At 37.3% G+C, this 12,297-nt stretch overlaps 1 protein-coding gene across 3 annotated transcripts in view; it reads right to left on the reverse strand.

Moving 5' to 3' along the window:
• Nucleotides 1-12,297, reverse strand: part of DOCK11 (dedicator of cytokinesis 11) — a 170,557-nt gene that overhangs the window by 27,335 nt on the left and 130,925 nt on the right. For all 3 annotated transcript variants that reach the window (XM_008569403.1, XM_008569406.1, XM_008569404.1), the window contains 5 exons: nucleotides 11,769-11,906; nucleotides 8,811-8,993; nucleotides 6,490-6,603; nucleotides 4,026-4,241; nucleotides 3,883-3,940 (listed from right to left, as the gene is read on the reverse strand). In XM_008569403.1, coding sequence (XP_008567625.1) covers nucleotides 3,883-3,940; nucleotides 4,026-4,241; nucleotides 6,490-6,603; nucleotides 8,811-8,993; nucleotides 11,769-11,906 — 709 coding nt within the window. The remainder of the gene's footprint in view (nucleotides 1-3,882; nucleotides 3,941-4,025; nucleotides 4,242-6,489; nucleotides 6,604-8,810; nucleotides 8,994-11,768; nucleotides 11,907-12,297) is intronic.

Raw genomic sequence — 12,297 nt, forward strand, 5'->3', positions numbered from 1 at the left:
TTGGGAGAGAGTGTTCTGGGGTGTATCTTAAGTAGAAGTAGGGCAAATTATGTTTTGTCTCAGGAACAAAGAGGTCAACATCCACTTTTGGAATTAGTTGTCTACATCATCCAGTGTAAAGACTACTATTGTGGATTTTCAGCTTCAGAGCCTACTATTCATGCTAAGTGTGTTATCTGAATTCATATCCCTGATGACGTATCTCTATCTAGAGAAGACTCTGTCTCTCCCCCTTTTTGCTTAAGTTATCAACACCCATCAATATCTAATAGTATCAGGACCCTTTTGTTTGTTAGGATCTTTAAAATGATTGGGGTAAAATTCTGATTCCCCTTAGTCCTGGAAAGATTTTCAGATGAAACAAGTTGCTGAATCTAGAAATGGCCAGTGTATATATCCCAACAGAAGGTGGCATCTGTTTGAGGGATCTCACATAGACCTACGTAGCCTTGCATAAGGTGGTCCTGGAGAGTCTGCCATCAATCTCTCTGGTATTTGACCTGGACTCTTGACTTTGCCCTTCACAGCTGTAGCTTCTGTGTTCCTGACTGCTGTCTTAGGGAAAACAAGATGGAAAATTTGCGGGTAGAGACCACTACCTTGAGTACAATTTCTCTTGTGTTTGGAGGGTGTGGTCGCCGTCAAACCCTTGATAAAACACAACTGCTAGTCAGAAGGATAAGAAGTAAGAGTCCTGAGGGGAGCACAAGAAGAGAAAAGGCTGTGGCTAGGAAAGAACAGGAGAGTAAAAAGCTTGGTGGAACTCGCTGTCAGATCCTGGCTACAAAGACTTGGGAAAGATAGCAACGTTCCTAAAAGGAATGAAATGAACAGACTCTATGGGAAAGGAAATTCCTTCTGGGTTGACGGGGGAACTCTGCAGGCCCGAAGTTTTGCTGACCTAGGAATGCTGTGTGGTGGCAGAAGAATGCAGACACTTGACTCCTGTCTTCTTTGGGGAAAACAGCTGTGCCCTTTCTCAGGAAGAGAGAAGAAAGAGAATTTTGTAAAAGCCGAGGCTCCAGAGAATGTGATCTAGAAATCTGAGGTTCTCAGACAAAACAGAAATAAGGAAATTCTGACCTGTTTTTTATTTTATATTTTTGGGGGTGGGAAGAATAAGTAACACCCAGTATCACCATTTAGATGTGACTGAGATAAAGGGAAGAGAATAATAATCCTTAAGGTCTCTTTGGTAGAAAGAACAAGAGCTCAGACTGCCTGAAACAAGTTCGAAGGTGGGGGCAGGGAGAGCTGTATATTTCCTTCCTCTTTCTCTGTCAGTTCAGTGCCTGAAACAATGAAGAAAAGGATCTGGAAATGGTCCTTCACTGGTGGCGTGCAGTCACCCCTGGGGACAGGGGCCCCTAACCATTGCCTGCTTAGGCAACTATCCAATAGGACAAAACTGTTTTTTTCCTTCAAAACCTTAAATAGTAGAACATCTGCTTCTAATGTGTCAGCTGATAAGTCCTATTTTATACCATCTTGATTAAAAAAATGTTTTATAATGAACTTCAAGAGAAATGCCTTAGGAATTTGGGAAAAATAAATTTTTTTGACAATGGGTATGTGTCAGAGATTTAAAATATACTCTAACTCTCCTTCCCTTTTGTCTTATCAAAGGACACTTAATGATACAAAACAAAGAGTTCTAGAGTTGCCCGATTATCTTTGTTAAATAAATTGGTCTTAAGTGCAGATAAAAATATTTTTTACAGTTCTTCACTCAAATGTATTTTGATTTACTCTGTAAATATCCAAGTCTTATCTAGACTTCAAAAAGCCCACTAATACGGGTGGATTGTGGAGTTCTCAGATTGGATGGCAAGTTAACAGATTAAATTGTTGACTTGTGTTTTAAATTAGTAGTCTACCTTGGAATAACTATCATAGTTTAATCGACTAATTAACAAAACAAGGTGTTTTGGATCATTTGAATCATCAAAGCTATGGGAAAAACCCTGCGGATTTTACTAGTACTACCGTTTTAGAATAAGGTTTTCTAGTTTAAGCAAGCAGAATTTTCCAGGTTTAAAAACAGATGGCACCTATAAATAAATATGCAAACTTTCTCTTACATTTAACATTATGTTTTGTTTAAAGTGCAAAACAACATTTTTTCCTGCTCAGAGAAGGGCTCTTTGATTTCTATGAAGGATAAATTCTAAAAAACCTTGAGGGTATTAGAAAATACCTAAATGACTAGTTAAAACAGTATTTTCACTTGTTGAAACATGTCACAATTTGATGTTTAGGCTAGCTGCCTCACGCTAATGTCCAAAAAGCCATAACAAGAAATTATATATCTAAAGTTTAAGGACTGATAATAGAGATAAATGTCTTGATTTTTGCTTAGTTTTAAGGTCTTCGCACTTGTGGGGGGGAAAAAAAAAAACCAGCAAAAAACGGGGAAAAAAAACTCTAGGGAAATTTTTTTTTTTTTAAAAAAGATGACCGGTAAGGGGATCTTAACCCTTGACTTGGTGTTGTCAGCACCAGGCTCAACCAGTGAGCAAACCAGCCATCCCTATATGGGATCCGAACCCGCGGCCTTGGTGTTATCAGCACCGCACTCTCCCGAGTGAGCCACGGGCCGGCCCCTCTAGGGAAATATTTTTAATATATTTAACTATTTTCATAGTCTAAAGGGTACAGTTTTATACTTACTTGAATATAAAACTCTTATTTCAGATTTCTACTAATTAGAAAGCTGAGGTACTATTAAACTAATTTCTCTGACACACCTAAACTTATATTTAATACCAGGTTTAGGGTTCTCATATTTGTCAGTTTATTTGGGATTGCAGGTGTGCTGTTTCAATATTTTACTTATACTCTAATTTCACAGGCACGCTAGTGATTGAAAAAAACCACCTCAAATGGGGCCTTATTTTGATAATTAATCTATTTCTTCATTTTAAAACTAAAAGGAGAAAACTAGAGTATACCAATTTCAAAGACATGGATTGTTCAAAAGAATTTCAGTATCAAACATAAAGTACTAATTTAAAATATAAGTAAAACAAATTACATTATATTTGGGAAGAATCTTTATAGAAAAAGATTCCCCACATTTGTGTTGTTATATGAGGCAATCAAACAATGAGCTTTAGATGTGAAATGAAGAATATAGAGTTAACTGTAGGAATTCTGGCATTATAAAAACAAAACATGATTAAACTTTTATAGCTAAAGCCAGAGTGATACGATTCCCATAAGTAGCAGTTTCTTTTTGCCCTAATGTTACTCGTTCAACTGCCTGAAAGGAAGTAGCTTGGACACATGGTGACAGATGATGGAAGATTTCTCGATTGCAATCTCCACCCTAACCCTAACCCTAACCCTAATCCTAACTCTGTTTTACTATTTGAATAGTTACAGTATTGTTTTTGGAAAGGGAAGCTTCCAAGCATATTCCTGAATTAGGAATCCAGAGCTGCTGGATCCTGATGTCCTTTAAGGGCATGATTCCCTTTAATACCAGGTATCATTGCTCTAAAGTGGCTGTACAGACATAGTCTGTGGACAGTTGTTGGTGAAGTCGAGGCAGATGAGGGGAAAATAAGTGGTCTGTGTTATCCCAAATTTCTCATGAGCTCTGAGAAGAATTTAATTTGTGGCAGTCTTCCAGGGAGACAGTCTTGGAAAATAAACATTGGGCACCAGGCCTGGCGCTGTACTATTTAACTTCTTGTAACCTCTAATGAATGCAGAAGGCAAAATAATCCAGTCTTTTATAACAACTTCTGTTTAACACTGAATGAAGGTAAACATTTTTTCAGAGCTCAATTATAGTACACTTATAGTTGCAAGCTACAAAGATAAAAATTAGTATGCTAACTGAAATTCCTCCCATCTCTAAGAACAGAAATATCTTACTTTTTCGATGAAGAAACTCTGCAACTAGAGCTGCTACATGGACATAACACATCGCAGCCTGAAAAAGGATAAGAAAAGAACTGTCAGAATGTGCTCTAGGGATTTTGAAGGGTTGTGTTTAGAAGAAAACCTTAGGTAGTTACCTCTGAAAAATCTCCATTTTTTATATGAATCTTGGCCATGCTATCGAGCCAGGTTTTCCTGAGCTCTGGGGTACTTGCATAGGACTTGGCTAAGCTATACTGAAGATCAATGAGCATTTCAGGGTCTTTCTCATGCTCCTTCATTTGGGCAGTGGCCATAAGAACGGTACGGATTCTCTTGGTCAAGTCTTTGACTTCTGTGGGAAAAGCAGTTGCCTGATTTCAAAACAAATAAAAAAGACATGTTTGACAATATCATGGATGTGTTCTAAGCTTCAGCATCCAATCCTGAAAACATAATATGATTTTTACTTCTTGTTACAGTTCTTGGTAGTGCATGTGGCATGTCTAAAGAGTTTTAATTATTTTAAAAATATCTAACTAGCTCAGGCTTCAAAGGCTCTAACCTTGATGGCAGTATATTCACAGGCCATAAAAGCACGATCTCTGGAGCCATACTACCTGGCTTTGAATCCCTGCTCCTCCATTGTGAATTCCACAGCCATGGGAGTGATCTGTGTGTGCTGTTTACTTATAAAAGTAACTAAAATTTATTGACAGTGTATTATGTACCAGGCACTGGTCTGGGTGCTTTACATGTTTTACTTTTTACAGCAACCCTATGCGTTAAGTGCTGTTATAATTCATTTTACCAATGGGAAAACTGAGGCACAGAGCAGTTAAGTAGCTTGGCCAAAGTCTCACAGTTGGTAAGTGGTAGAGACAGGATTTAGATCCAGTCTGGCTCCAGAGTTAGCCCTCTTAGCTACTCTTCCATATTCCATCCACTGACTGCCACCTACACTAAGGTGAAAAACATACTGCAAAAATTTCTATTTACACAAATGAGAGGCCATGAATCACAGAACACTCCAAAGAGTTTAAAGAAATCATTAACCTCTCAAAGTTCTTGGCCCCAAGAACACTTAGAGTTTCCTCTTTAGCCACTGTTAAAAGCATCCTATCACTTCCTCTTAACCCCCACTGGAGTAATTACAATTATATATATGATTCAGAGAAGATGAAGAAGGGACAGGGATAGGGGTTAGGGAGCTTTTTAATGTCAATATAATAAAATGTGGAAGAAATGGTTTTAAAAACTGCTTTCTTGACCCATCTAACAATAATAACTATTCTGTACATAAATTATCTTCTTATACACTATGTTAGAGATTCCATTTACTGAGGGAAAGGCACACCTAGTTGTAATGGGCTTTGCTGGTAATGACTACCCTAACAGAATAAAACTAAGCCACTTCAGAAATGAGTCAATGAAATAAAAAAAATTCCTATCATGGAGAGCCAACATAAGCCCCACTTACTTAGAAAAAATTTGGTAATCTATGTATTTAACATGGCATTATAGATGGTAACAACTGATAAAATAAACTCTCTGAGTATGAGTAAAAGCATAAATGGCATAAGTTTCTGTGCTCATGGGATTAGTTGTAGCATGTACCGATCCCCTGGGGAACCAGTAGAACTGGCTGAAAAGCAAACTTTCCCAGCCTGACAGCAGCTGGTACTACTCAAGTGTTTTTTTTCAGTGTAAGCAATGTTCCTATGAGAATATTTTTTGGTTGTAAGCTTTACACATCCCAAACATCAAGCATGTTGTGACTGTGAGCTTTTAATTTTTTTCAGATTTCACATAATATTGTCCAATTATGCTTGAAGATGAGCTTTCACAAGAATGGGTATGATTCATTCCTCTGGGAGGAAAAGTCCTCTACTGGCCAAAGATTCTTCTTCCCTTGCATACATGTACCACTGAAGATTAGGACCTACACTCCATGCAACAAAGCAACAGATGAATTTTTACAATGCTATAGGTTTTAAGCATATAAGAAAGGTAGAGGAGTGGTAGTCAGGGTCTTGGGTTTGGCCTCAGCTAACTGGTGCTTAAGAATGACAGCCTTGGGCTGGGATTTGTCAGTAAATGTCTATGACAAGCTACAATTAGTTAACATAATTTTCAAATTTACAAAATCACCAAATAATGAATCCCTTCTGTGCCATTCCTTGTCTGTTGGAAATAGATCAGGCAGCTGTTAGCTATTCTAAGAATTAAGCTTTTGTGAAACTACAAACTCAGTGCTTAATTAACTAATATGATAAATGGTAACAATTGTTAAGAAAGAAAGGACCCATTTACTTTCCGAGGAAGTTTAGAAATCAAGATCAGAAAAAATTCAGATTCTACTAGCCATAGCAATTATATATACACAGTATATTCATTCATCCATTTATTCAACTAATATTGAATATCTACTATGTACCAGGTAGTGTTGTAGGTGCTAGAGATACAGTGGTGTACAAGACAAAGCCCTCAACTCATGAAGCTTACATTCTATACACTCTATACTATCAAAAGTTGTGAATCCAATGACAGTCTAATTCTAAGAGTGTAAACTTCCCTGATAGTGAAGGTGGTTCTAATTTATTACTCAAAGTGAGAACATACCTTCATAGGCCTGTCACTATTTGCAAAATTATTTATAATGAATAAAGACTCCTGAAATCTTGATCCTCCACTTAGTGCCACATCAGCTATCAGCTGGCTTACAGCAATTATTATCTGTGGGAAGAAACAAACATCACTTTTCAAATGGCTTTGAACAAATGCTGCTGATTCTCATCATTGTATAAGTACATAAGCACCCACATGAAATGCTTCTTTTAAAGATTCTACATAGTACCATCATAATCTACTTTCCTCATACGCGAGGAGTTTAAATTCTTCTACTGAAATAGCAACTTCAAAGGTCCCAATTTCAAATTTTATTGGTACCTTTCTTGGTTAGATGTGAACAATCTTTCAAAATTCACAGCACAGCTAGACCTAAAACTGTTTTCATAATAGTGAACTGATATAATGGTGGTCACTCTAAATATGCTTGCAGGTAGTAGCTACAGCAAAGTTGGAAATGAATGATGTTTTTCTTTGATGGTTTCTCATTCCTTTTCACTAGTCTATTTTAGTGTGCTGGATTCCTAAGTCCAGTGCCTCAGCAACCTTCTTTGGTTTTGACCAGGGCCTGGCTAGTTTACCAGCAGTTTATGCAGTAGCCTTTGATTATACTTTTTAATCTCTCAGGCTTCCTTGGATGAATGGCAAAACAATTCATGCTGAGACGTTAATGGTTAGATACTTTACCACTGATCCTGGGAAGCAGGATACAGTAGTAGCTATGAGTGCGGGCCCTAGAATCAAACTGCCTTAGAATCAAATCTTGACTTTATCAATTATTCACTTCGTGGCTTTGGGAAAACTATTTAACCTTTCTGTGCCTCACTTTTCTCATTTGTAAAATGGGGATAATAATCTCTACTTTATAGAGTAAATATGAGGATTAAAGAGATAATAATCACGATAATACCAGTTAACCCTTTACTGAGCACTTACTATGTGACAGACACTGTTCTAAGTCTTTACATTTGTTAATTCATCTATATTTGAATAAAGAACATGAGAGAATGATGGTTTGACCCAGAAAAATGGACCCTAATGGGGAATTTCAGGCTTACTGGCACACTAATTTAGAGCTATGTTTTGGGGGAAGGTGGGTATTCAAGTGACATTCATTTGACATAAAAGCAAATAATAAAAGACCAAATGGGTAATTCTGCTGGCTCTCATATGCAAAAGTAATTATATAGATTTTTACAGAAAGCATATATTTCTATTGGATTTTCACATTACTGTTTACATCTTATGGTCGTTTACCCATTGATAACCCTGTCTCTAATAAACAACTCCAATGGGACAAACCATGGTAGTGAAGATATAAATATGACCAACGACTTACTATATTACAAAGAGGCCTACTGAGCCAAGAAATCCCAGTTGTGGTTTAGTTCAGAGCTGTTTCATCAAATAAGCACAAAAATATTAGAGTTGTTGAATAATAACTATGATGTAATAAGTGTCTATTATGTGCTAGGCATTGTGCCAGGCACAACACACACTTTATTTTTAACCCTCATGATAACCCTGCCAGGGGAAATCTACTTGGCCTCATTTTACAGATAAGGAAACTGGTTCAGCTAGATCGAGTGACTTGTCTAGGGTCACACAGCAAGTAAGTAGCCAAGCTATGATTTAAGCTCAGGTAGGTCTGATCCAAAGTCCATAACTTCCACTAAACCTTGAAACATCTCTCATTTTTTAAATAAGTGGGCATGCTGGAACATGAAAAACAAACTGTATTACCTATTATATTATATCTAACAAACTTGTTATTTAATCATCTCATTTAATTTTCATAAAAACCCTATGGGGTAGGTACTAATATTTATCCCTATTTTACATTTGAAGAAACTGAGGCACTGAGAGGCTATGGAAGTAACTTGTTCCAGGTCACCCAGTGTGTGGAGTTCTGGATTCTGAACTAGAACCTATGCTCTTAACACCTATGAGCTGCTCTAATAGAAATATGATGTGAGCCACACATGTAATTTTAAATTGTCTAGCAGCCGCATTAAAAAGAGACACAGGTAAAACATTTTAATATATTTTACTTAACCTAAAGTATGCAATATATCACTTCAACGTATAATCGATATAAAACAATTGAGATATTTTACTTTTTTGTGTGTAGTCTTCAAAAGCCAATGTGTATTTTATGCTTTCGGTACATCTCAATTAGGATTAGCCACTCTCCAGTGCTAGGCGGCCACACGTGGTTATTAGCTATTGTACTGGACAGGGTAGCTCTAGATCTTGATCTGGAGGCTAAAGATTGAAGAGAAGAAAGATGAAGAGGAGCTCTGATTTTCACTGACCTGCAGATGTGTCCTCAAAAAGGTTTTCCTTTTGGTATACTCAAAGTTGTTTCTCATCAAAAGGTACAGAAGTGCAGATGCTTCATTCCTGGTGGAACTAATCTTCGAGGTACAGCACTTTAAAACCTCATAGCAAAATGCAGCACACATGTTTACTCTTCCTTTGAAAAAGGCTGAGGGAAACTAAAGAACAGGGAAAATAAATAAGTATCTGAAAACTCAGTTATAAAACTAATCAAATATCAAGTGCCTACTATATCCTTACCTAAAACTATGTTGGGTGATTTGAGGACACAAAATCAACATAAGGCTAGGTAGGGCTCTGCTCTCAAGAGAGCTAGTTAACATAATGACTAGCATGTGTAATGACAGAACAATTCAAGTCAGTATATGAGTTACTACAAAAATGTAAATCATTATACTTTATCTCAGCACCTTGTGTGTTTCCTTCCTAGAACTTACTATAACTACTAATTATTTTATTTACTTATTTTCTATCCCCCTCCTCCCAAGACTGAAAGCTTTATGAGGGCACAGAGTATGCTTCCTTGGTATCTCTAGTACCTAATACAGCACTTGACACACAGAAGGTGCTCAATAAATATAGTGTGAGTGAATGGAGGATGTCTACACATCTAGCTCTCCCATCCAGATCTCTCTCAGGACAAAGATCTGTATATCCACATGTCCCACAGGCATCTTAAATTCAACAGGTTTACAAAACAGAACTCATGAACTATTACCCCAAATGTAGTCATTCCCCTATATTTCACATCAGCCACCACCCCCCTCAAGGCTATCGGTGAATTGATGGCCAAATCCTATAAATTCTATTTCTTCAATATGTCTTATAACTGGCTTTGACTCTCCATGTCCACCGTCACTGCCTTACGTTTGGCCCTCATATCTTATCTAGCCTATTGCAACAAGTCTTTTGACTGACTTTGGCACTGCCACCAATAGCTCTTCCACACTACTTTTAAAGAGTTTTTCCCTGCCTGCATCAATTCTCTCTTAACACAAACTTAATTGTGTTACTTCCCTGCTTTAAACCCTTCCATGGCAACCTCATGCTTACAAGATGAAGTCCAATTCTTTTTTTTTTTTTTTTTTATAAAGATGATCAGTAAGGGGATCTTCACCCTTGACTTGGTGTTGTCAGCACCACGCTCTCCCAAGTGAGCCAACCGGCCATCCCTATATAGGATCCGAACCCGTGGCCTTGGTGTTATCAGCACCACACTCTCCCGAGTGAGCCACGGGCTGGCCCTGAAGTCCAACTCTTAAGATGAGTAGACAACGATCTGTTCCCCATTTACATCTTTAGTCTCATCTCTTGCTGAATCCACACAAAATCCCAGCTCCATTACTGCTGACAAACTTTTGCTAAATGAAAGCATTTCTCCTCTTTCTTCTGCCCACCCGCAGTTCTCTGTAAAGGCTTCTTTTATCCCAATAATATTCGTTATTGTGTGTGTGTATCTTTATCAGTGTGTGTTTCCCTCTACTGGACAAAAAGCCCTCAAGGACTATATTCACTAAGTAGCTACACAGTAACTGTTTGTTAAATTAATTATTTCTGAATCTCTATTAGTTTCTTATAACATGCTTGTGTTGAATTCAGTTTTCCATAGATTTCTTTATTCATAAATTGTATTAAAGAATGGCAATAAAAACAAAAATCTTCAAATTCACCTAATTTTATATCAATTAAATGCAGTAAGCTTTCATACAAATAATGATGACAAAAACAGTTTTCCATGCTTAGCTATCCTATTACAGAGATAAATTAATTGAATTTCTCTGTTATGTTAGAATTATAGACACCAGAGTGGAGGACCTGGACTGTGCCTTTCCACAACCTTATATCTATTTTGGTTGTTGGGAAAATGGAATGGTTTGGTCAGGTCCCTATGCCTCGGGTCTGGTTGGGTGTGGTGCAGCACATTCTTTGTAAACAAATTGTGTGTGTGGGTGGAGTTGGTGCATATGAGTGCCCATGTATCTTTTTAGTTTTGTTGCTATTATTGTGTGTTAGAGAGTGTGTGAAGCAGTAGCCCTGAACTGCTGGCCAGCAGAGCTCGCATCTAAATAGAGAGCATGTCTACTTTGCTGGCAGCTGCTCAGTTTTTCTTTGGACTTTGCTGGTAGTAATTGAGTTTCTGAGTTTCTCTTTGGACTGCCTAGCTCTCAGACGTGTGTGCAGAAATAAAGACTACTCTTTCTTCAACCAAAGACCTCTCTTCTGGTAACCTAGCTCATAGACCTGTGTTTGAAGGGTTTGTAACCCAGTCTGGACAATGGGCTTGAGGGGTCTGTGAGCTCCAGGACCCAGCCCTAGCTTGACATTGGTTTATTACACTTATTCTTATGTTTAAAAGCTATCAAAAACAGATGAAATAAATCTTTGCTGTCTGTTTCAGCCATATTTCTTCATAAAAGCCAAGGTTGAGGTTATTGTTTAGATGAGGTAAGTGGCCAGAAAATTTAGGGCTCTCAGAAATAATTAACATTGAAAGGAAGGATTTACTCATTTGAACATGTGAGTACCTACCATTTGCAAGATATTATCCAAGACCTTGGGGTTATAAAAGTTGTCCCTGCTTTCAAAGTGATTGTACATGGGTGCACTAATGGTTTATGTACCTCCAGCATGATAACACTTTAAAAAAGAAGCAAAACAGAAGAAAAACTAGCAAGGTTGATAATTTGAAAATGATACTCTTCAAAGGAGCCTACTGAAAAGGGAAGGTACAACAGGGTAAAATAAAAAGTAGGTTCTGATTTTAGGAGATTATTGGTCAGGCCCTGTGTAAATATTTTTGTTCTGTATTTATATTTACAAAGGCAGTACTTAACCGTTTCATTAGCTGACGTTTGTATATGTCATCACAATGATCCTTTCCCCTCTTTTTACCACAGAGAGCTCACTAACAGCTCTACAGTTTCTGTCCTTACCTTACTGATGAAAGCTCTCAGTGAGGCAAACACGTGTTTCAGTGATACTTCAGATTGTCCATTTTTAAGGAAAGCAAGATGAATATCAAATACTTTTTTCATTAATGGGTTGTGGCCGTCATTGTTTAAAAGTTGGCTCTATAAAACATACAAAAATATATGGTTTGCAGAAATACTTAGTTTATGCCCCAATGAGAATGAGAGAACTTACTTTACCAATACCTATTTATAAAACCATTGTTTGGAAGTTTCAGATAAAAAGACCCTTAAATATAATTTTAAAATATTTGTGCTATCTTTCAACTTAGAAATCTCAAAATACTACATAAACTACATTAGAATACTTAATTCCAGCATTTTAAACAGGTGAAAAAAATTGTTTTTCCAATGCAACAGAGCAAAATACAAAATAAGTGTGGGAAAAATATTTGCTATTAATCTTCACCATATTGCTTCTCAATTAAGAAAACAGGACATTACAAATTAATACAAGATCCCTGTTCTGGCCAGCTGTGGGGGGGGGGGGGGA

Source organism: Galeopterus variegatus, unplaced genomic scaffold (assembly GCF_000696425.1).
Source record: "Galeopterus variegatus unplaced genomic scaffold, G_variegatus-3.0.2 Scaffold492, whole genome shotgun sequence".
In the NCBI taxonomy this organism is placed as follows: Eukaryota; Metazoa; Chordata; class Mammalia; order Dermoptera; family Cynocephalidae; genus Galeopterus; species Galeopterus variegatus.